The following is a 22,113-nucleotide window of genomic DNA, read 5'->3' as shown; positions in this document are numbered from 1 at the left end:
AAAGGTAGGGTGGGCGGGTGTTTTAAGGAAAAGGGAGTTTTGATGCGGGATTAGTGGTACGTCTCGGATGGGTTAGGCCTGGTTTTTGCGGCGGTGCTGGTGTGCAGCTGATTTTTATGCCAATGTAAGGACAGTATGGTAATGGCATGGAATGACCAATGGAAGGCAAGGAATGGTAGCGGAATTGACATAGGGCATGTCTACACTAGGCAATATTCCGGGGATCGTCCCTGTGTGTCCACGTGATGCACAGGGGATCTCGGGAGCAGGGAGAGATGATTCCTTCTTTTCCCCGGGATATTGCCCTACCCTTTTTTCTCGCTTTTTTCCGTGGTCCTGGGACAATCCTGTCGACCGTGGGAGGTGTGGCCGGCTGTCCCGGCTTCTTCCCCGAGACTAGCAGAGGACATTGGAGGGAAGGAGCCAGGCGTGGAAGAGTCCAGGGCCATCGGGGGTGGGGGGGAGCAGGGGGGGAATTTTCCCTTTTTTAAAAAAAAGTACTTTTGCGCTGGAGTGCACGTGCGCTCCAGGTCCTGACTTTTTTTTTTTAAAAAAAATGGCGGGCGTGAGGTCCTCCTTCCTCCTTGGACATCGCGCGCCACGTGTGAACACAGGGGGAGGATCTCGTGATCAGCATATTGCAAGATCCTCCTTCCTGGATCGCCGGGAAGTGTAGACACACCCATAGTCAACGGGGGTGGAAGCAGGTGTATGACTGGCACTGGCTTCGGCGGAGGGAGCCCACCAGACCGTCGGACGTCAGGAGATGACGCCGCTCTTTCCCCGGCTGCCGTGAAGCTCAGGCTGTTTCTGCTCCTCGCATGAGCGTTCACGGATGCCGTGGTGCAATTGGGAGCCCAATCCTAGACTTAGAAGCAAGGACCGCCGAGCTTCTAAGCTTTAGTGGGCCTTACTCCCCGGGAAATGAGTGAAGGGTCGTAGCCTCAAGGTTGCCGACCTCATTTTAAACCGGGGGGGGGGGGGGAATCACTAGGAAATCCGACGTTCCATTTTCTCTCTTTGTTTTTTAAATTTTAGCCTAACATTTTTATCCCGCTGATTTTCCACGTGGTGAGAAATCGGGAAATTTCCATGTGAGTCTCACAACAACCCTGTGAGGTAGGCGAGGCTCAGGGTCAGGGGCCCGGTTCCTATGATTGTGGCGGATACAATGAGCCACCATGGCTTGTTGCAGCCACTGTGCATGCCGGGTTGTTGTGGGGTTATTTCAGGGCACCCCAAACAAGCCATGTCACCCGGGTTCAGACAACACGGCAACCCACGGCAGCGTGGGTAATTAGGGAAATCTGGCCGGCACACATGGTGGCTTGCTTCAGCCGCTGTGATTTGTCAAACGGGCTAGTGACTGGCCTCAAGTCAACCAGTGCGTTTCCTGATATCCAGACCAACCGTCTAACCACTACACCACACTGCCTCCACAGTGGGCAGATCTGGGCTTAGCCCGTTAATATTTATCTTCCTAACAGGGGTTCCAGTACCATAAGTAGGGGGAGAAATAAGCCACGTCCTGTTGCAGGGATGGTTAAAACTTCACCTTCTAGCCCCGCCCTTTTCTCCTTCGGCCACACCCATTCAGGCCTGCCCCTCCCACCTTTGACCACACCTCTCTGAGGAGCAGATATTTAAGTGACGTCGCTCTGCGTAGGCACGGAGTACTGCAGCAGCTCCACACGCCGGGAATTACGCCACGAGGCCTTCGCTCTGGGCATCTCGGGGCAGGGCTTCTGAGCCCCAGCACCTCTCTTGACAAAACTTGGCACCCGAGATTTCAAAACAAGGCTGCAGAACTCTTGGCCTGCTGGGTTAACCGGATCCAGCCCCAACGGGTGGAACTGGGTCTCCAAGGCCGACCCCCTGGAGGAATTTGAGATCAGAGATGCCAGTGCGGATTCTCTTGAACGCGGAGTTCTTTCTCCCCATAGGGCACCGGGCGCTGTGCAAAGTCAGGGACATTGGAGGGGGGATGCGAGTCCGTTTCTCTGTGCTGATGGGGGCGGAGCAATGACATAAGTGGGTGTGGCTTGCCCACCACATCGTCTGACCCCTGGAGGGCCCGATGAGATTCTTGAGGGAATGCCTCTCCCTATATATGCCTGCCTGAGACTTGAGATCTGTGAGAGTAGCACTCCACCGCGTCCCACCAACACGAGACATACGCTGTGGTGTGACACGGGAGAGGGCCTTCTTTGTCGTGGCACCCCGGCTGTGGAATGCCCTCCCCTTGGAGGCCCAACTGGCACCAGCACTGGCTTCATCCGGGCCCCCAGTTAAGACCTGGCTTTTTAACAATGACGGCTAAATTCACCAAGTTTGCACATCGTTTAAATTATTTTCTTTCTTTTTTTACTACTTTTAAACTCTATACTAGTTATAGCTTGATTAATGGTTTAATTTGTTTTTAGCTATGTATAATTGTTTTATATTGTCGGTATGATTTTCATAGAATCATAGAATAGCAGAGTTGGAAGGGGCCTACAAGGCCATCTAGTCCAACCCCCTGCTCAATGCAGGAATCCACCCTAAAGCATCCCTGACAGATGGTTGTCCAGCTGCCTCTTGAATGGTTGTCCAGCTGTCTCTTTTATCTGTACACCGCGCCCTGAGATCCTAGTGATATAGGGTGGGATACAAATGTCTTAATAAATAAATTAAATAAATAAATTTGTCCGCCGCACTTTTTAAAAGTTCAGCCCGGGAGTTTGGCCTCTGCACACTATTATTATATAAAAAAAATATTTATATACCACTCAGTTATCTCACACAGATTCCAGAGGGGTGAACATAGGTATAAACAGTAAAAGAAGATTTTAAAAAGCGAATTAGAATGGTTCAGTTTAAAAACAAAGGAGCCAGAAAAACTGGCTAGTCAGTTGAGGAAGGCTTCTTGAAACAGAGTTGTTTTCAGGAGGTGCCGGAAGCAGCCTAGTGTTGGTGCCTGCCTGACCTCCAGTGGCAGGGAGTTCCACAGAAAAGGGGCCACCACACTAAAGGCTCTTTTCCTGGTGGATTCCAATCGGTCCACAGGTCCACGTGGAACCGCCAGGAGCAGGCCCTCCAATGACCTCATTGATTGGGCAGGTTGGTAAGGGAGAAGTCTCTCTCTCTCTCTCTTTCTCTGGTGTACCCAATAATTTTAATGGATCGGCAAATTTTACACAGGCTTATAGGAAAGGAATGCAAGACACAGAATAACAGCCTCAAGTTACAGGAAGCCAGATTCCGGCTGGACATCAGGAAAAACTTCCTGACTGTTAGAGCAGTACCACAAAACATCAGGAAAAACCTCCTGACTGTTAGAGCAGTACGACAATGGAACCAGTGACCTAGGGAGGTTGTGGGCTCTCCCACACTAGAGGCCTTCAAGAGGCAGCTGGACAACCATCTGTCAGGGATGCTGTAGGGTGGATTCCTGCATTGAGTAGGGGGTTGGACTAGATGGCCTTGTAGACCCCTTCCAACTCTAGTATTCTATGATTCTATGACTTTATAGTTTCTTTTTAAACTTCTCTGCCCAGCCCGAATTGTTCAATGCCATCATGAAAGCACTAATTTAAAGAAAGCGGCTCATTTAAACAGTTATGAAGATACCGGCATAAAATGGTCATTTATATAGCACTTTTAATGAGCCAGAAATAATATATTATATTACTAGTTAATTAAAAAAATATCTTTTATTTTCACTGCTACACTATATAAAATTAAATTCGCTTACCTACCTCTCCAAAAAATAATAATAAATGGGCCAGATCTATAGCTTGGTAATACAATATTAAATACCAGTTATTGCTATTAATTTCACTGTAAGATTTGGTTATACAGAAAAGAACTTTACTGCCCTTTCTATCGCATTTTTAATGGGATGAAAAAATAATTATTTTTTATTAATAGCGCCTTTTATTGAATTCCCACCCCGGACACATATTATTTATTATCTTTACTACTCTGGTTTTGCGGGAACTTTTACAGCCTGAACTCAATGATTATAATATTTAAGCTAGATTCCGTGCTTGGCTGGGTTAACAATTCCGGCAGGCCAAAAAGTACAGTTTATTAGCACAAGAATGGCTTGGTCAGTTATTAATAGTGCAATACTATATGTGTCTACTCAGAAGTAAGTCAAATTGGATTCAATAGAGCCTAATTTCAGGTAAATAGGTACAAGGTTGCAGCCTATATCTCTGTGTTAATATGTGTATATGCCTGGTTGGGGGTGGGTAGGAGACGTAGAGAGGCATTCTGTACATGCTCAGAGGTCTTAATTATTGTTTTGTATTTCCACGGGTAATATTTGGCCCTGTGTACAGATTTTTGGACATTCTGGTACAAGCCTAGAATATTCGTGTAGCGGCAGCGGAAAACAGGGTTGAGATTTTTGTTTTCCGTTGGTTTTTTTTTAAAAAAGTAGCTTGAATTGAAAAACTTAAGATGCTTTAAATTCATATGGGATAAGAAACAAAGACTGAGCCAAGAGCTTTTCTGGGCCAGAGTTTTTGCCTCCCAGACGTAGACTATCAGGAAAACTCATCAAGGCATCGACTGGTTTGTTATTAAAAACGTGGAAAAAGAATAAAACAGGCTTCTTCTTCTATTTTTTTGGTGGAGGTGGGGGGAAACGAAAGAACCAGATGGGAAACGGCTTTCAATCATTTCAAACTCTGCAGTCAGCAAAGTATGTCACTGTCCGGGTTACACAGAGGTCTTCATCACCTGGTACGACAGGCTTCTTCTCTGCAAAGAACCTAGTGTTACCCAAAAGACAGCATCGTCCAAAGAGAGATGCCTGCCTGGTTTGGCCTCACTGCTTTGTCCAAATCCAACCATTTGACCGACAGGTGTTGTAAACTGACACCTGTGCTGGCGTGAAGCCTACTCTGGTGGGACTGAATAGAATGCATAGGTGCTTTTATTACCTTCCACGTGGTGGGATTCCAATTTGTACGCTCTTGGGGGTGGGGCAGAGACCTGCCTTTGCTGTTATGAAGCCCTATTTGTGCTTTAGAAATAAGGTAATTGTTATCGGACGGGCATGGGAGAAACCATCATGATGAAGAGCTCTGTGTGAACTCTGAGGACTACACACTTCGGGACCAACTCCAGATGGGCCAATAATAAGGAGATGGACTGAACTGTTTGGGACAGGTATTGATACGTTGTGAGAACTTTGTACGGTTGTTTTGAGAGAGGGGAGACAGTTTGGGGGGAAAATGCAGAGGAGAAAGATTTAAGTGGCAGGTCCTGAGGAAGTCTGTAGTAGCTTGGGGTGGGGGTGGGGAACTTATTCCTCCCCCCCTCAACATCCTACTCAGCCAGCAGAGTAAAACGGCTTGTGCGTTCTCCTTCCGAACCAGACGCTTGGCTGGCTCCCACAAAAGCCCATTGCCCCCCCCCTCCCGGAGTGTGTAGGTGCGTGTCAGATTTGGGAACGTTGGGGGTCAGCAAAAGGGCAGTTGAACCCCTGAATCGGAACCATTTCCACAGTGACACAGAGGCATTTCCGGCACACGGGTTGCACTGCTGCGTCACCCCAGGGGGGGAAACACATCTTTTTGGCAGGACGTACAGGAGACTCCACCGGGAGTATTATTATTATTATTTTTTAGAGGATTTGCTAAACAGGCAGATTTTCCACTATTCCGGACATGCTGCAGAAACTCATGCGGTTAGTAACCGGGAAGCGAAGTCGGCGGGAAGCAGAGGCGTTTCGCTTCTCCCCTCCCATCTTCCGACACGCGCTTCACCATCACAACAGGAAAACACGGAACTACTCCATGCAGCAGTAAATGAAGATGCAAAGGGGGTGGAGGTGAAAGACGCGACCCCAAAGGACAGGGCGCCACTCACAACCAGGCCATGCGCGCCCCCCCCACAGCGCTCCCATTCACCAAACTTGCCCCGACGGCTGATGGCGTAGAAGCGGAGACCTGTATCAGCGTGACCCTTGCAAACTGATTCTCTCCCTAATTCTGAGATTCTGGTCGGCAACTCGAGGATACCCAGCTGACAGCCCTACTCCCCCAGAATGCCTTGCTGCAACATTCTCTTGCTACACAAGTACTCCCCCACAGTTTTGGGGGACTCCGGTCATCAGGTCTAGGAGGGGGTGGAGCACAGCAATGAAGGAGCTAGGATTTGGGTATATTGGTGACCGTATCACTGTCAATAGTCACATGTAATATGAAAGCGACTGAAGTATTTAGAAAACTTTTAATATACTGAGCAAGATAGCTACTATGTATAGTTCAAATATATATAAGAACTATATGGTAGTACATTAAAACATTAAAAGAGACAATAAAGAACCAAAAAACAATTTTAAAAAACCCCAAACGCGTTTCGACCATGGAAGGTCTTCTTCAGTGGTCTAATGTCACTCTTTTGACTTTTAGGCTACGACAATTCAAAAATAACTCTCTACACTTCATGTTTATGTATATTTCATTAGACCACTGAAGATGACCTTGCATGGTCGAAACGCGTTTGGATTCTTTTTTTGGGTTCTTTATTTTAATGTTTTAACGTAATACCATATAGTTTTTATATAGATTTGAATTAGACAGAGTTGCTATCTTGCTCAGTATATTAAAAGTTTTCTAAATACTTTAGTCACTTTCATATTACATGTGGCGATTGACAGTGATACGGTCACCAATATACCCACCCGTTTCTGTCATCTCAGCATCTTTACTGCAAGGGGACAGGATTAAAAAAATGTCTACTTATTTGGGGGTTGGATTTGGCCCCAATGTCAGGCCATCTAGTTGCTGACCACTTATCTCTACTTCCTTTCCAAAACTGAATGCCGAAACAAGGCCGTCCAGGTTCCTCTCGCATCCCAAGCCCAAAATTTAACCCAGACCAGACTAATCTGGACACGAAATCCAAAGCACAGGTTATTTTTCTTCTTATTCCAGAGTAAGCACAGGGGTCCCTTTCCACAACTGAACCCTCGCACAGCCCTGGTGAGGGCCTTTCATCCAAACATGAAGCAGAGAGCATCTTTCTCCAAAAACAGTCCCCATTTCCAAAAACCCGCATTTGCATTCGCGAGATGGCGCACTTGGAAAACGCTCCATGTCCTCAAAACGGCCAACTTAGCGTACGGGTGAAATTTGCGCAGGGCTGGAAATTTCTGCAAATTTCGGGTTTCTGTCTGCAACGTTCATGTTTGGGAGCGGTTCATTTTGTGCATCCCCTGACCCCTGTATATGCAAAACAAGCGGTGGGCACACATTCAGGAGAGGCGAACAGGGAGCTGAAATTTGGAGAATCTTGGCGAATTCTGACATTGCTCATTCGCTCATCTCTACACTCTCTCTCTCTCTCTCTCTCTCTCAGAAACAGAAACACACACACAAGCATCCCATGTATCCATCACGCCAGTTGGATGGGTAGGATACATTGATGGGCACTAACAAAGATGGCCTCATGACCTCTGGGTACCACGTTGTCTACCCGTTTTAGCCTGAATCATAGAATCATAGAATAGTGGAGTTGGAAGGGCCCCATAAGGCCATTGAGACCAACCCCCTGCTCAATGCAGGAATCCACCTTCAAGGGTCCCTGACAGATGGTTGTCCAGCTGCCTCTTGACGGCCTCTAGGGTGGGATTGTCCACAACCTCCCTAAGTCATTGGTTCCATTGTCGTGCTGCTCTAACCATCAGGAAGTTTTTCCTGACATCCAGCCGGAACCTGGCTTCCTGTAACTTGAGCCCGTTATTCCATGTCCTGCACTCGGAAGAGTGCAGAGATCCTGGCCCTCCTCTGTGTGACAACCTTTTAAGTATTTGAAGAGTGCTCTCATGTTTCCCCTCAATCTTCTCTTCTCTAGGCTAAGCATGCCCAGTTCTTTCAGTCTCTCTTCATGGGGCTTTGTTTCCAAACCCCTGATCATCCTGGTTGCCCTCCTCTGAACACGCTCCAGCTTGTCTGCGTCCTTCTTGAATTGTGGAGCCCAGAACTGGATGCAATACTGTAGATGAGGCCTAACCAGGGCCGAATAGAGAGGAACCAGTACCTCACGTGATTTGGAAGCTCTACTTCTATTAATGCAGCCCAAAATCGCATTTGCCTTTCTTGCAGCCATATCGCACTGTTGGCTCATATTCAGCTTGTGATCTACAGAGGGAAGGCTCATGGATCATCTGAAGTCAGAGGGCAGGCTCATGGATCATCTCCTCCTAAAACCTGGCGGCAGAGAAAGTGCATTCGCAACAGGAAGAATTGGGTATAGGTTACAGCTCCCTCGACTTCGATGAAATCTAAGGAAAAACTTCCTGACAGTAAGATCTGTGCAACAGTGGAGCAGTCTACCCATGGAGGTTATGGGGTTCTCCATCTCTGGAGGGTTTTAAGAATTCACCCTCTCCTGGATGAATTGGTTTTCCTGCACATTGTAGAGGGTTGGACTAGATGGTCTCTGTGGCCCCAACTCCACAACTCTGTGATTCTATGATTTCACGCGCCATCACTAAACATCTTACAAGTTGCTCCCCATGGCAATTGCCTAGAGCAATGGAACAAGAGGGTTTTGAATTGCATCCCTTCTTCCAGGACATTTTTCTTTCTAAGTATTTTTTTTTCCTTTGCCCTCTGCTTAGTTCCTTTGGGATGTTAAAAAATAATAATCACGCACATAAGCAGGCATGGAGGCATGAGGAGAGAGAGCAGGAAATCTCCTGAGATTTTCTCCTTCTTCCTGCGGACAACATAAACTCTCCCGCTGTTCAGCTTGACAATTTGTAGCTGCTGTGTTCTTCGGGGGTCTGCGGACAAAAGGACGATTTCTCTATCTGTGCCGTAATTTTTTCCGCAGATGGAACAAAGGAAGCGGCCATCGGGACGGAGCAGGAATTTGTTAGCTCACAGGAGTTACAAAAATCCCGTCGTTTTGTAGGGCAAGAAAGGACCCCACGAAAACGGTCAATTGCTAACTTTTTTTTAAAAAAAATGCACCAGAAGGGGAAAGACGACGGGAAAAATAAGAATAAAAAAACTTGATTTTTAAACCTGATGATCAAACTTTTCGAAACTGGCAATCTAGCTAAAAAGGAAATGAAAACAAACCCAGAAGCCTTAAAAAGAAAGAGAAAGGAAAAATCCTCAGCGATTTAAGTTGCCAGATTAATCAACTACAGTTTAGTTGATTAATCCACAGGACCAATTGTGTGCCGCAGGGCAGAGAGCTGAGAACAAACGCATTACTTCACAGGGGCTACTTTGGTAGTGAATATCAAGAGACCGTCTTTTCTACTAACAATGAGCGGTGGTCTTTGTTGACTAATTGTGAGCTCTGCGAAAAGATCTACCCCACCCTCCTGCTTCCAACAGTGGGCAGCCAGGAAGACCCTAAGAAAAAAGAAAGGGGACGGGCAATCTCCCTTCTGTGCAGCTACTTTTCAGTGGTATGTTGCTTCTATTGAGTCTCCTTCAATTCCGAAGCACGGCGACTGAGAAGAGCGGGTTGTGCCCCGTTTGCAACAGGACACAACTGGGTGTCGCAAGGGACGGCTCACACACTGGGCATGATAGCATCGTTCACGCCTGGAACTGTTTGCTACATGCGGTCCTCAAGAGTTTGATTTCCCTGGACATAGAAATGCCAGTTAAGCACTGATAGACCAGCGCCAGGCATGTCAAACCTTTATCATCCTGTGGGCCGGATTCCATTTCAGAGAACCTTTTGGGGGACGGCATTCTGTCGGTAGGCGGAGCCAAAGCAACGGGGCAGGACCAAAAATGTCAGCCTATTTTAGTTTAAAGCATTTGCTACTGAAACTGGGAAGCTACCCGGTAGTCAGGGGGCGTGGCCAGGAAAAGGAGGCGTGGCCATCTGGAGAATCCCAGAATACTGGATTGAGACTTCAGAGATGCCAGATGAGTTTCTGCACTCTTGACCTATCCTGAACCCTTTCTCCCTTGCTGCCCCTTATAGTCGGGAGATCCGGGTTCGAGTCCCCACTCAGCCACGGAAACCTACTGGGTGACTTTGGGCCAGTCACAGACTCTCAGTCCAACCCACCTCACAGGGTTGTTGTTGTGAGGATAAAGTGGAGTGGAGGATTACGTACGCCGCCTTGGGTTCCTTGGAGTTAAATAGGCGGGACATAAATGCAATAATAAATATAATCCAATAAATAAATAAAGTAACTGCGGTTTCCCTTTTCGGAACACTCAAAGGATCACCTCCTCTTTTATTTATTTCAAACCCCTCCTCAAAATCCTCCCTCTTTCTCTTTTGGGGCTATGAAGCTTTCGACACAACCCTTCCAGTTCCTGTATCTAGGGTCGTACGAGAATTTCGTTTCCACTCGCAAAACATGCAGGCGCGCCCTCTTCGAAGTCCTGAATGCAACCGCGATCACCCGTCTGACTAAAATAGCTGCAACTTGCTGAGCACGGCTTCGATTTGCCCTGCTTTTCCCCGTTCAATTTGTGCATATTTCTTAATTGGCCCAAATTTCCCTCGTGGACAAAAGCAGTCTCTCTTTAATCTACGGAGGAAATTTGTGCAAATTTGTGCAAATTTCATGGTTGGTTGCAGCTTGGTTTGCACAATTTTCCTGTTTGTGCAGGGCACGCAGAGACTGTAAATGCAACCCAGGCATGAGGTGAGCCGTGAAGCAATGTTTTAAGAAGCCCAGGCGTTCTCGAACATTGCTCATTCGCCTATCGCTACCTGCATCTCAACTTTAATTGGAATAAACCCAATATGAGTTTGTGTTCATCTCTGCCTCGCTTTCCTTCCCCCATCCTTTGATATTTCCCCAATGATGCACTGTAGGCTCAATGGGGCAGAGACCTGCCCTCTTGTGCACTGCAAGCTGCCATGGACACAGGGGATGCCATATACAAGCAACTAAAAATACTTTGTCTAATATTCTTTTTGGATATTCCCCCACCCACCCCAGAGAGATACACAAAATTAAAAATCCACCAAACCCAGAAAGTATTTGATGGCAAACTCTCTCTTTCTCTCTCTCTTTTCCCCATTCAATTATTTGTGGTGGTAGTGGGTAGCATCAGGTGAGTTTTTGCTTCTTCTTTTTTTGCAATTGCTTGAATCCATCAGAGAGAACCTGTTTTTGAAGCTAGATTTGCAAATGCTATTGTCCCATCGAAATCCAGCTTTCGGTTAGTGGACGTGGGGCGGGGGAGAAGTCAGGGGAGGAAAAAAACCTTTTAACGATCACCCTTTTGGATGAATTTCATTTCTCTCCCCCCCCCCGCCCCCCGCTCACCTCCACCTCAACTCACCACTTCCTCTATAAAACCGGGATTTATTTCTCGGTCCGGCGAGAAGCCACGGCACAGACAGTGACTTTTAGCAAACCTCAAGTGTTTGACGTCATCGGTCGTGCAAAATCCCTGTAGATCTGGGATAACATTTTGTTTGTTCTTTTCAAGGTGGGTTTTTTTTTGGGGGGGGGTTGGCTCTTTTGGGGGTGATTTTTCTCTTGGGCTCTGTGCTGAACCAAAAAGGAGAGGTGGGATTGCGCTCATTTTCCTTGTCCTCACAATTGCACACTGTCACTTCATGATGGATCCATCCAGCTGCATCTCGACTGGAGAAATGATCACGGAAGTGCTTTTTAACGCACTCCACATTTTCGGGGGGGAAAGGGGACTGCAAACGCCAATCCCTTTGGATAACCTCTTCTCCTCAAGCAAGGCAGGAAATCCCATGTCTGCACAAAACGTTTCATTCCTAGGCATTTGACAACATACGACGGGTTTTTTCCCCCCTTTCTTTCTTAATGCCCCAGTTGATTTGCTTATGGCCGTCACTTAAATTTTCATTATTTTATGGGCTGCTTGGATTTTAGTGGGTAACTAATTCACTTTGTACGCTTGTGTTTTGTTGTAGGTCGCTGGAGTTTTCGAGAACTCTTAGGGAAACGTCAATAACACACACAATTAATATTTGCATTTCTAGGCTTTTTTCCCACCCACGGAGTGCCTTCCAGTAAACAATACAAGTGTAAACAAAATAGCAAAAATCATACAAAAAGAGAACGCACTTATAGAGCCCAATTTCCCACGCGAAAGACCAGTTGGACGAATTGACTAATACAAGCCTGATGGAACATTTAACATTGAGCAGCTGTAGGGGGGGGGGGGAATACAAATACACATTTGACTTTTGGCAAGAACATTACAAACTAATTAACTAGGGAACTTTCCCAAGAGTGGGTTTTTTTTTTGCCGGGGGGGGGGGATCAGGGGTGTGTGGTTTGGAGTTTTATTCCTTTAAAGTCATACGTGGGCTGATCTCTTTTCCTTGTTTAATTATAAGGACGTGGGGCGTGGGAGAGCCCTAGTTGCTTGTAAATCTTCCTCCAATGGAATTGACATTTCATCAGTGATTGCATATCTGCTTGCTTTACATGTACGACCGTTAATAAAAGGATTTTTTTTCTTTTTTTTAAGTGAGGCTGGCAAGAATTAACCTGGAAACTCACAAACACTCGCACTTTTTCCAAAAGTGTGGTGTAGTGGCTAAAGTGCTGGACTGGGAGTTGGGAGATCCGGGTTCGAGTCCACACTCAGCCATGGAAACCCACTGGGTGACTTTAGGACAGTCACGGGCTCTCAGCCCAACCCACCTCACAGGGTTGTTGTGAGGATAAAATGGAGAGAAGGAGGAGGATTATGCATGCCGCCTTGGGTTCTTTGGAGGAAAAAAGGTGGGATATAAATGCAATAAATAATAATAATAATAATAATAATAACAACAACAACAGCATTTAACAATGTTAAGTTTGTTTTTAATGTTTTTAATTGTTGTTTTTAAATAGAGTTGTTTTTATACTGTTTTTTATGTTTTTGATGGTTTTTAAATTTTGTATACCTTTAATGTTTACCATTTTTAATTGTTGTAAACCACCCAGAGAGCTTCGGCTATGGGGCAGTATATAAATGTAATAAAATAAATAAATAAATAAATAAAATAATAATCTTCCAGACATTAAAGAGCAACGGCTGGTGTGTGGGTGTGTTTCTTCTTCTTAAGACAGCTGAAAACAGAGAGCTTTTGTTTTGCATGACTGTAGTACCGCATCCAACAGGGCTTGCAGGTTTTAGGAACGACCCCAAAACCTCCAGACCTGTTAAACCACAGCTAAATGTAAGATGAGCATAGCATACAGCCACCTGCCAAGATCCCTTTTTCTAACAGCTTTCAACTCTTGGGTGCGTGGCCTCTAGCATCTGTCTTCAACCAACATCTGTACTATTTCTACAGTACCCTTGTGTGTGTGTGTGTGTGTGTGTGTGTGTGTGTGTGTGTATGAGAGAGAGAGAGAGAGAGAGAGAGATTGCGTGTGTAGGAGAGAAATCTGCTCCTACAGATCCTAAAAGTAGCTGTCCCAGGTTTTGATTTCCATTTCCAAAATCGGTTTCTAGTCCTCATGGTAGTGGGCAGAAGTTAGCTACTGCTCTGTAAGGTCAGTTGCCAAAGCAGGAACAAGACAAATGGATTTTTTTTTTTTGCTCCTGTGCTATCAAGTGAAAAATGAGACTCCAGTATACTTTTGTTGGTGTATATATAACCAGGATGCAGACAGGATTCCAAATCTGGCCCTCCGAAATTTCCCAGTTGACCACACCTCCTTTGCCCTGACCACCCATTGTTTTCTAGTTGGCTTTTGTTCAGTCTCTCCCCCCCACCCCCCAGCTTTCTAAAAGACTGAAGGCTAGGGTGGCCATAAGGAAAGGAGGACCGGGCTCCTGTATCTTTTACAGTTGCATAGAAAAGGGAATTTCAGCAGGTGTCATTTGTATGCATGCAGCACCGGTGAAATTCCCTCTTCACCGCAACAGTGAAATCTGCAGGAGCCCTGCCCTCTTTTGTATCTGGTCAAGAAGGCAGGGCTCCTGCAGCTTTCACTGTTGCGGTGAAGAGGGGATTTCACCAGGTGCTGCACGCATACAAACGATAACTGCTGAAATTCCCTTTACGATGCAACTATTAAAGATACAGGAGCCCTGTCCTCTGTTCCATATGGCCACCTTATTGAAGGCTTAGTTTCGTGCAGTAGAAGCTTTAAGCTACGATATGCTGATATTTGGCGTATTTTGTGTTAGTTGCTCCGCCTCCTTTGCCTTCGGCCTCGACCACTACTCCAATGCAGCCCCTGGCCGCTTCTTTGAAATTGGGTCGAAGAAGGCTCAGCGTCCCTGAATGGCATGTTTAAAAAGGGAAGTCAGGCCAAATCCCAAATATCTCACAGACCCTCACCCGTCTCAGGTGACCGTAACTCATAGTCTATTTCTGCATTCTGGTGTATTTCTAGCCACATCTAGTTTCCGCTGGAGGAGGCAACTGCGAATGTACACCTGAAGGGTTCATTTGTTTTATTTTAACTCAGGACAGGCTCAGGCCCAAGTTGGACAGGCGTGTTTGAGGAGCGTGTGGATTTTGTTCAGAAATAGCCTGAGGCAGGGATCGCATATCTCCAGGAACCGGGGGGAGAAATTTGTTCGCTTCGCAGTTTAGCTCACCTAAATCCGCACTCTCCAATCCAGGCCTAAAGCTGAAAGGCAGCCCTCCTTCGAAATTTGCCAAGTGTTTCACCGTACAAAATCCTCGTACAAATGTACCAAAAACGGGAGGAAACGCACACGACGACACCTATACTTCGTGAGAGCAATGTACCAAAAACCTGCTGTGAAACGGTAGGTATCGGGAGAAAGGCGGACGGAAATCTTAACCAATTTCCGGGTGACCTTAAAAACCTTCTCTTTCAAAGGGATGCAAAAATGGGACAAAACGGCCTTCAAATTGGAAAAAGGAGAAACGGAGAGGAAACGAAACCGGCGGATTTATCCGTTTCTACCCGAGATTCAATCCTAGCCATTGCTTGGCCAAGCTCACACTGAAATCCTCAGAGCATGGACTTAGAGTGATCCAGGAACAATTCCATCTGGACATCAGGAAAAACTTCCTGACTGTTAGAGCAGTACGACAAAACATCAGGAAAAACATCCTGGCTGTTAGAGTAGTACGACAAAACATCAGGAAAAATGTCCTGACTATTAGAGCAGCACAACAATGGAACCAATGATCTAGGGAGGTGGGGGGGGTCTCCCACACTAGAGGCAGCTGGACAGCCACCTGTCAGGGATGCTTTAAGGGGGATTCCTGCATGGAGCAGGGGGTTGGACTTGATGGCCTTAGAGGCCCCTTCCGACTCTGCTATTCTATGATTCTATGAATAAAAGCCAGGTTCCACAATGGGTGCAGCAACGAAATTGCTCCTTCCCTCAAGGCCTCTGAGCTTGTGAAGAGAGTCTTCGTGCGTCCTGGGCTGACCCACAGTCTAACATATCCGGGGCCAGAAGAAGCCTCTGAGCACGCACAAAGCGATCTAACCTCAGATCGGACTGCGGAACCCACCCACCCCGGCCTAACGGTGTGTGAGCAAGGTGCGCCAGGCGGATCTGCCCCTTCCAAAACCGAAACGCGAAATCTGGTTTGTTTGTTCTTGTTTCGGAGGAGACAGTTCCCTTTTTAACCGCCGTTTCCTTGCGCTTCTGCTTCGTCTCTGCAGCAGCCGGAGAAGATGTGCTACAATTTGAGGGCTATTTCATCTCCGGCCAAAAAGACATCCGTCTCCTTTCATTTCCCCCCCCCCCCACCGCCTTGTTGGGCGGGCTAGAGTGTGTTTGCAACATGCATTATGCCCAATTCTCCCAAATAGCTCAGATCTTAAAAGCTATTTCCACTCAGGGCCTCTCTGCCTGTGCTATTCCACTCTTTCTCTCTCTGCCAGTGCTATCTGTCCTATTCTCCCCCTCCCCCATCTCTGCCCCGTCCTCCAGCTTTGCCTATAAGGACGAATGCAACGCAGGACACGGTTCTTCCCAAATTACAGATGGGAAAAGTAAGGCTACAAAGAGATTTGGTCCAAAGTCCCCTCCCAAGTGAATCCTGTACCTAAGATGTGAACCGATACGACCTAATATTACAAGAGACCCACACTGGGAATCGCCTGCAAATAAAGGTGCCAAGAGAGCAGGCTGCAGCACCTACTCAAGAGTAGGCACAGACGGATCCGTCCCTTCCGCTTCCTCCCGCATTCAAAGGCGTTAAAAGTCTCAAGTTCTTTCCGGGGAAAGGAACATGCAAATTTGGGGAGGTTTCTCTTTTTTCCCAATCAAGCGACGAAGCAAAATGAAGTTCTCGCCCGCCTGCACTGGCCAAATTCAGCAGGTACAGCGATTCTCAGAATGGAGAGGATCAAGGCGTTTCATGTAGCTGCTCAAGGTGAGCAGCCTGTTAGGAAAGAAAGAGGTGATAATCTCTGAGAACGACAGTCAGTCTTGGAAGAACTAAATGATCCAAGCCCACGACCGGGACAAAAAAACTGTGTTCTCCCAACATTATTTTTTTTTAATAATCTCAAGTTCTTTCGGTCCCACTTATGGGGAATTCTGCGATACTTGGTAACACCTTATCAACAACCAGAGCAAAGAAATTTTCCATCCATCTCTACTCATGAACAAATTCCTGCTAATGAAGGAAGGCTTTCAACCTTCAGTTGCAAGCAAAAGGCCGTTGCTTTTCCCAACCAGTGGATTTACTTGTGAGTAAGCGCCACAGACTACCCACTCTTGGTCTGGGTCACTTCTCATTCCCAATTCTTGCCTGCTTTTATAACCTCCTCTATTTCTGTTTTTAAATTGTTCTCAGTAGCTTTGTTGTGCTATTCATGCACAAAGCGTCCCGTGTACCAAACAGGGAAATAGCGCAGAAAGAAAATAAACCCATGATGCCCGTTTAGACGGAGGGAAAAGTCCCCCCATTTCGTCCTAGGCTAAAGCGCTCCGGGCGTTATAACCTTTTTTCCTAGGAAAGTTGCACCCATTTTTCAACCAATAATGTAGGAAATGTTAAGAGAGAAATTAGAGATTTGGATTTGACAGTGATAGAGTAAGAAAAATAATAACAGGTTTGTTACATATTTTTGCTGGGGAGAATATTGAGAGAACATTATATTTTCGTGGTTTTTGTTTGTTCGTTTTTGATTTTTGCTCTGTAGTGTCTTTTATTTATTAGTGTTTGGAAATAATAAAAAGATAAACCTGCAAGGAAGTTGCACCAGCCACTTGATCATTTAGGCCAGTGGTTCCTAATTGGGGTCCCTAGGCCCCAGGGGGTCCGCGTAACCCACCCAGGGGGTCCGCGGCACCATTCACATATTCACCATTCATTTCTGGAGTCCACTGACGAATTCCTACCAGAAGTAAAATATAACATCCCTGAGCACCTGCGTGATTTAGTGACTAGCTTCAGAGACTAACTTCCCTGCACCTAATCCTGAAAACTCATGGAGAAGGAATCCTTTTGAATGCGGCGATGTACAAACTAACAACTCTCTCTGCGGAAGAGCGAGATGCACTTGTTGACGTGACTTGTGATGGTTCACTGAAATCATTTCCCCAAGAATATAGACTGAACCAATTCTGGGTGACGTTTTTTTCCTGATTATAAGAAGTTGGGTGAAAAAGCTTTGAAACATCTAGTTCCCCTTTGCTCCACATATCTTTGGGAACAAACATTTTGTTATATGAAGAACAAGCATAGAAATCGGCTCGACGTTGATCCAGATTTGAGATTAAAAGTAGGAAATATTGAACCGGATGTGGAAGGGATTGTTCGGGACAAAAAGAGCCACGATTTCTCCCATCACATTTAGGTTTAGGAGCTGCTAGATGTGTCATAATTTGTTCAATTGTAAAGTAGACGTTCGTAAAATTAAATTCGTCTTTATATTCCTAACTAAATCATTGTCATTTTTGCATGGTAATATCACAAATATCACAAATTTTATGATCTGTTTTTTTTTTAGCATACCTAAAATCCTTTGCATATGAGGGGCTACCCCTTATTTTCTCCAAAAATTTGCTTCGCACAGGTAACTATAATAGAGATAACTTTTTTTTTCAAAAGCAGGGGGTCCATGGCTTGGCCTTTGAAAAACAAGGGGTCTGCAGTACTTAGCTATCTGGGAACCACTGATTTAGGCTGCTGTTTCTGCATCTTCTCCTGTCCTACCATAAGGGGTTTTTTTGAGAAGGGAAGAGGGCAAACGTTGCGGGATTTGCGTCACGGGCGTTCTCATTCCCTTACAAGCTTCCTCCAACCCCCATCTGCCTCTTCTGAAATATAGATCTCGCTTCTCTCCTGCACACGTATACACGTATACTTCAAATATAGACACACACACACACGCGCGCCTCCCACACACGATCCGAAATAGATTCACAAACCGCCTCCGAGCGGAAGCCACGTCTGCCCCCCGCAACCCTTTCCCGCGTCTCAGCCCCACATGCATCAAGGCGACGGGGCTTCTAGTTCTACAGTCACATGCCTCCACATTCCAGGTGGCTTGTTAGATTCAGCCCAGCTCAAACCCCGTCCTATCGCTGGGTTAGTCATTCCAGCACAGCCCGGTGTTATTGTGATGGTGCTGTACTGGGGGACGGGGAGTCAGAGGAGTGGCCCGACTCTTCTTACCCTGTGTGCTCACAGCCACGTGGAGGGTGGAGCGGGGGTTCCCAACGCCAGGGGCCGGGCGTGCGTCAGGCGCTATGCTAGCGGGATGAGACCCCGTAGGCACCTCTGGGAAAGGTACGGAGATTGCGGGCGTGGTGGTCTGCATCTTTCCTGCGTTGCCGGTGACAAATACAACATCAGCAAAAATAACAACAGCAGCAACAACGAGTAAGGAAAGAAAAGAACGGGAATCGGGCCGGTTGTGGCGAAAGGAGACAGCGTCTTAGAGAATCCTTACACTGAAAACCACGGAAAATCTCTCGGACTCTGATGGTTCTTGAGAGAATGACAAGAACACCCCTACCCCAAGGTGGCGCTGTTTAGATGCTTTGGACTACAACGCCCATCATCCCAGCCTGCACGGGAAAAGGAAAGGATGATGGTAGCCGGGAGTCCAATGCACCCAGAGGACACCGGTCCACCCTGGCCGAGAACCAACCCAGCGATGGTCGTGCCACGGTTCAAATTTGGGGTGTCCGCCTGGGAGATTTGGGATGGGCGCTGTAGCTCTCAAACTATGTGGGCTGGTTCAGAGGACACTCTGGGCTTCGTGGTTAGCTTAACCATGTTCAGCTGTGGTTAACGCTAACCACATGCGGGAATGCTTGCAGGCAATACTTTTAACGGTTTTGTGGTTAAGTTTTCCTTAGTGAGCCTAACCACAGTGGCCTGTGTTCAGACAACACACTAAACCATGCTGCTTAATCACAAAATGGTTAAGGGAAAACGTTTAGGGAAAACGTGCGTCAGACGACACTGTAAACCATGGTTAAGCATTCCGTTAACCATTTTGTGGTTGAGCAGCATGGTTTAGCGTGTTGTCTGGCCACTGTGTGTGTGTGGCAGGTACGGAGGCCTTTCAGGAAATCAACAAGCCCCGCGGACTTTAGCAAAATTGCACACACGGCCTTGATAGCCTTTGAAAAGCAGTCACTACGGGAGCAGTCACAAAAAGGTCACAGAGCCTGTCAGACACTCTCTGCTCCCGGTGGTATTTCAAACATCAGACGTGGTGGATCTGGGTATACAGAGTAAACAAAGCCACAGAGACCACGGACCAGACAGTGGGGATAATTCTGGCCTTTGAACACAGCTGGGAGGGGGCAGATTTCTAAAATTAGCAGCAGAGGAGACCCAGCAGAAAAGGTATGGGGTCACACACCCCCATAACCAGAGCACTGCCGCGGGGCACGATCCATAGCAAGTGGATGGGTTATCAGAAACCGAGTGCATCAGTGATGTCATTCCATAGAGCAGGGAGGAGGAACATGTGGGACTGCAATGCCCATCAGCCACAACAAGCATGGCCAATGGTGAGGGACGCTGGGAGCTGTCATGCAAAACATCTCAATGTTTTTCCACCAGCAGCCTGAACTGAGAGGGGAACAGTGCCCAATCCTTTCAGTGCCCTGCCGAAAGACAATTTCCTCCTCCCTCCTCATCCTTTCTTCCTTGTGTGTCCTGACTTTTTCAATCCTAAGCCTGCAGGCGGGGACTGTTTTGTTTCAATGATTCCACGCAGGCCACTCTGAAAGTCTTTTTGGGTCGAGGAGCGGCATCAAGACGTTTCGGCTAAACAAACAAACATCTGGACGAACGCAGGCTGCCCATTCCCCGCTGCACAGCAGCCTTCCTCAACTGGCGCTCTCCAGATGTGTTGAATCGTGACTCCCAGAGATCCCAGCTCTTGGGGAATTGTGGGAATCCCTCACATCTGGAGAACATCGTGTGTGTGTGTGTGTGTAAACAGCTGTTGCAGAGGCTATGAGCAACAAGAGGATTTAAAAATAAATAAATCTGCAGGAGTGAAAGAAATTTCAGAGTCACTGGGATGTACAGGGCCACCAAATCTGAGTGTCATATGAATGTGGAGGTAATATTACAGACCCAATATTTCAGATGCCCCTGAAAGAGTGGAGCCAAAATAAAGCCCAAAGCTGTGATAAGTCCTATTAGTTATCTGGACCTGGTCGCGGGAGGGGCAAGGGGAAAAAGGTTTAAAGCTCCCTCCCCCATCCCCGGTCATCTGTCGGGTTGTGCAAGTGGCCGGCTGCGGCTGAGCCAGCCAGCGCCAGGTCTGCTTGCGTGTCAACAGGCCCTCAAAACGGCTGCGGCTGAGCCAGCCAAGTTCCCCTAATGAATCCCAGACGCCGCGAGACGGTTTCCCCTTTCTCGGCTCTGCAGCGCTTGCAGGAAGCAGCAAAAGGAACTGCCAAGGCAAAAGGGGGGGACAGGAAATGCATGGAGTAGGAGAGGAAGCCCCCCCCATCACTCTCAGCCTACCCCAGAGCGCCACAAAAATGGGGCTAAAACTGCAAAGCGGAAGGAGCCCCATATCACGACGCAGGTAAGTTTGGAGAGGGGTCAGGTTTAAACCTGGCTGAGCAACCTCCATTGCTCCCCCCTCCGACATAATTTCGCACTTCAACCCCCCCTCTTCCACCTGCCCCCCCCCCCATGAGGCAATGCTAACAGAACATTGCAAACATCTCTCCCTCTGGCTTTCTCCCCCCCCCCATCTCCCCACCCCCTTGCCGCTCCTCACAATTAAATCAAGAGATTTCTCCCCCGCTGAGTAATTAATGGAGTCATTTCAGTTTTAATTTTCTTCCCCGCCTCTGATTGGCTCTGCAGCTCCCTTAGGTGGGGAAGTGGAGTTTTCTTTTGGGGAGGGGGGAAGACAGACAAGGAAGGCCTCCTGCGGTAGTTGACTGTGTGTGCAGAACCCGATAGGTACCGTTGCTTTGCCATCTGCTAGTTGTTCTCAGGCAAGCAACGCGTGCGTGTCTGTCTTTCTCTGTGACTGTCTCTCCCCCTCTGCGTCTGTCTCTCCTTGTGTCTCTTTCTCTGTGACTGTTTCTCTCTCTGTATGTCTGTTTCTCTTTGTGTCTCTCTCTCTCTGTCTGTCTGTCTCTCTTTCTCTGTGACTGCCTCTCTCCCTCTTTCTCTGTATGTGTCTCTCGTGTCTGTCTTTCTCCATGACTGTCTCTCTCCCTCTGTGTCTGTCTCTCTCTCTGTATGTCTGTCTCTCCTTACATACAGAGAAATAACCGGCAGCCAGCCAGCTTTTAAATAAGGCAGAGACTGTTCTTTCTTTCTCTGTGACTGTCTCTCTCCCTCTCTCTCTTTCTGTATGTCTGTTTCTCCTTGTGTCTTTCTTTCTCTGTGACTGTCTCTCTCCCTCTCTGTATGTCTGTTTCTCCTTGTGTCTGTCTTTCTCTTTGACTGTTTCTTTCTCTGTGTGTCTGTTTCTCCTTGTGTCTCTCTTTCTCTGTGACTGTCTCTCTCCCTCTCTCTCTGTATGTCTGTTTCTCCCCCCTCTCTGTGTGTATGCATGTGTCTGCCTGTCTTTCTCTGTCTCCATTTCTATCTCTCTCTGTATGTGTGTGTCTCTCTCTCCCGGTCTCTGTCTCCCTGTGTGTGAATATTTCTGTCTCTCTTTCTCCATCTCTGTCTCTCTGTGTGATCATCTCATCGTTTGACACTCTTTCTCTGTTGTCTGTCTGTCTCTCCCTCTGTGTGTGTGTGTGTGTG

General features: G+C 47.1%; 2 protein-coding genes across 3 annotated transcripts in view; one reads left to right on the top strand and one right to left on the bottom strand.

Moving 5' to 3' along the window:
• BNIPL (BCL2 interacting protein like) overlaps window positions 1-22,113 on the top strand; it is a 276,141-nt gene that overhangs the window by 138,486 nt on the left and 115,542 nt on the right. The gene's annotated exons all lie outside the window — the stretch shown is intronic.
• The window catches only part of SEMA6C (semaphorin 6C), a 117,037-nt gene that overhangs the window by 1,412 nt on the left and 93,512 nt on the right, over window positions 1-22,113 (bottom strand). The window contains exon 18 of one of the 2 annotated variants that reach the window (XM_063145715.1): window positions 18,541-18,690. The exons of the other annotated variant lie outside the window; for it this stretch is intronic. Coding sequence (XP_063001785.1) covers window positions 18,541-18,690 — 150 coding nt within the window. The remainder of the gene's footprint in view (window positions 1-18,540; window positions 18,691-22,113) is intronic. 2 annotated transcript variants of the gene reach the window in all.

Source organism: Elgaria multicarinata, chromosome 21 (assembly GCF_023053635.1).
Source record: "Elgaria multicarinata webbii isolate HBS135686 ecotype San Diego chromosome 21, rElgMul1.1.pri, whole genome shotgun sequence".
Classification (NCBI taxonomy): Eukaryota; Metazoa; Chordata; class Lepidosauria; order Squamata; family Anguidae; genus Elgaria; species Elgaria multicarinata.
This window is presented reverse-complemented; position numbering and strand designations above follow the sequence as displayed.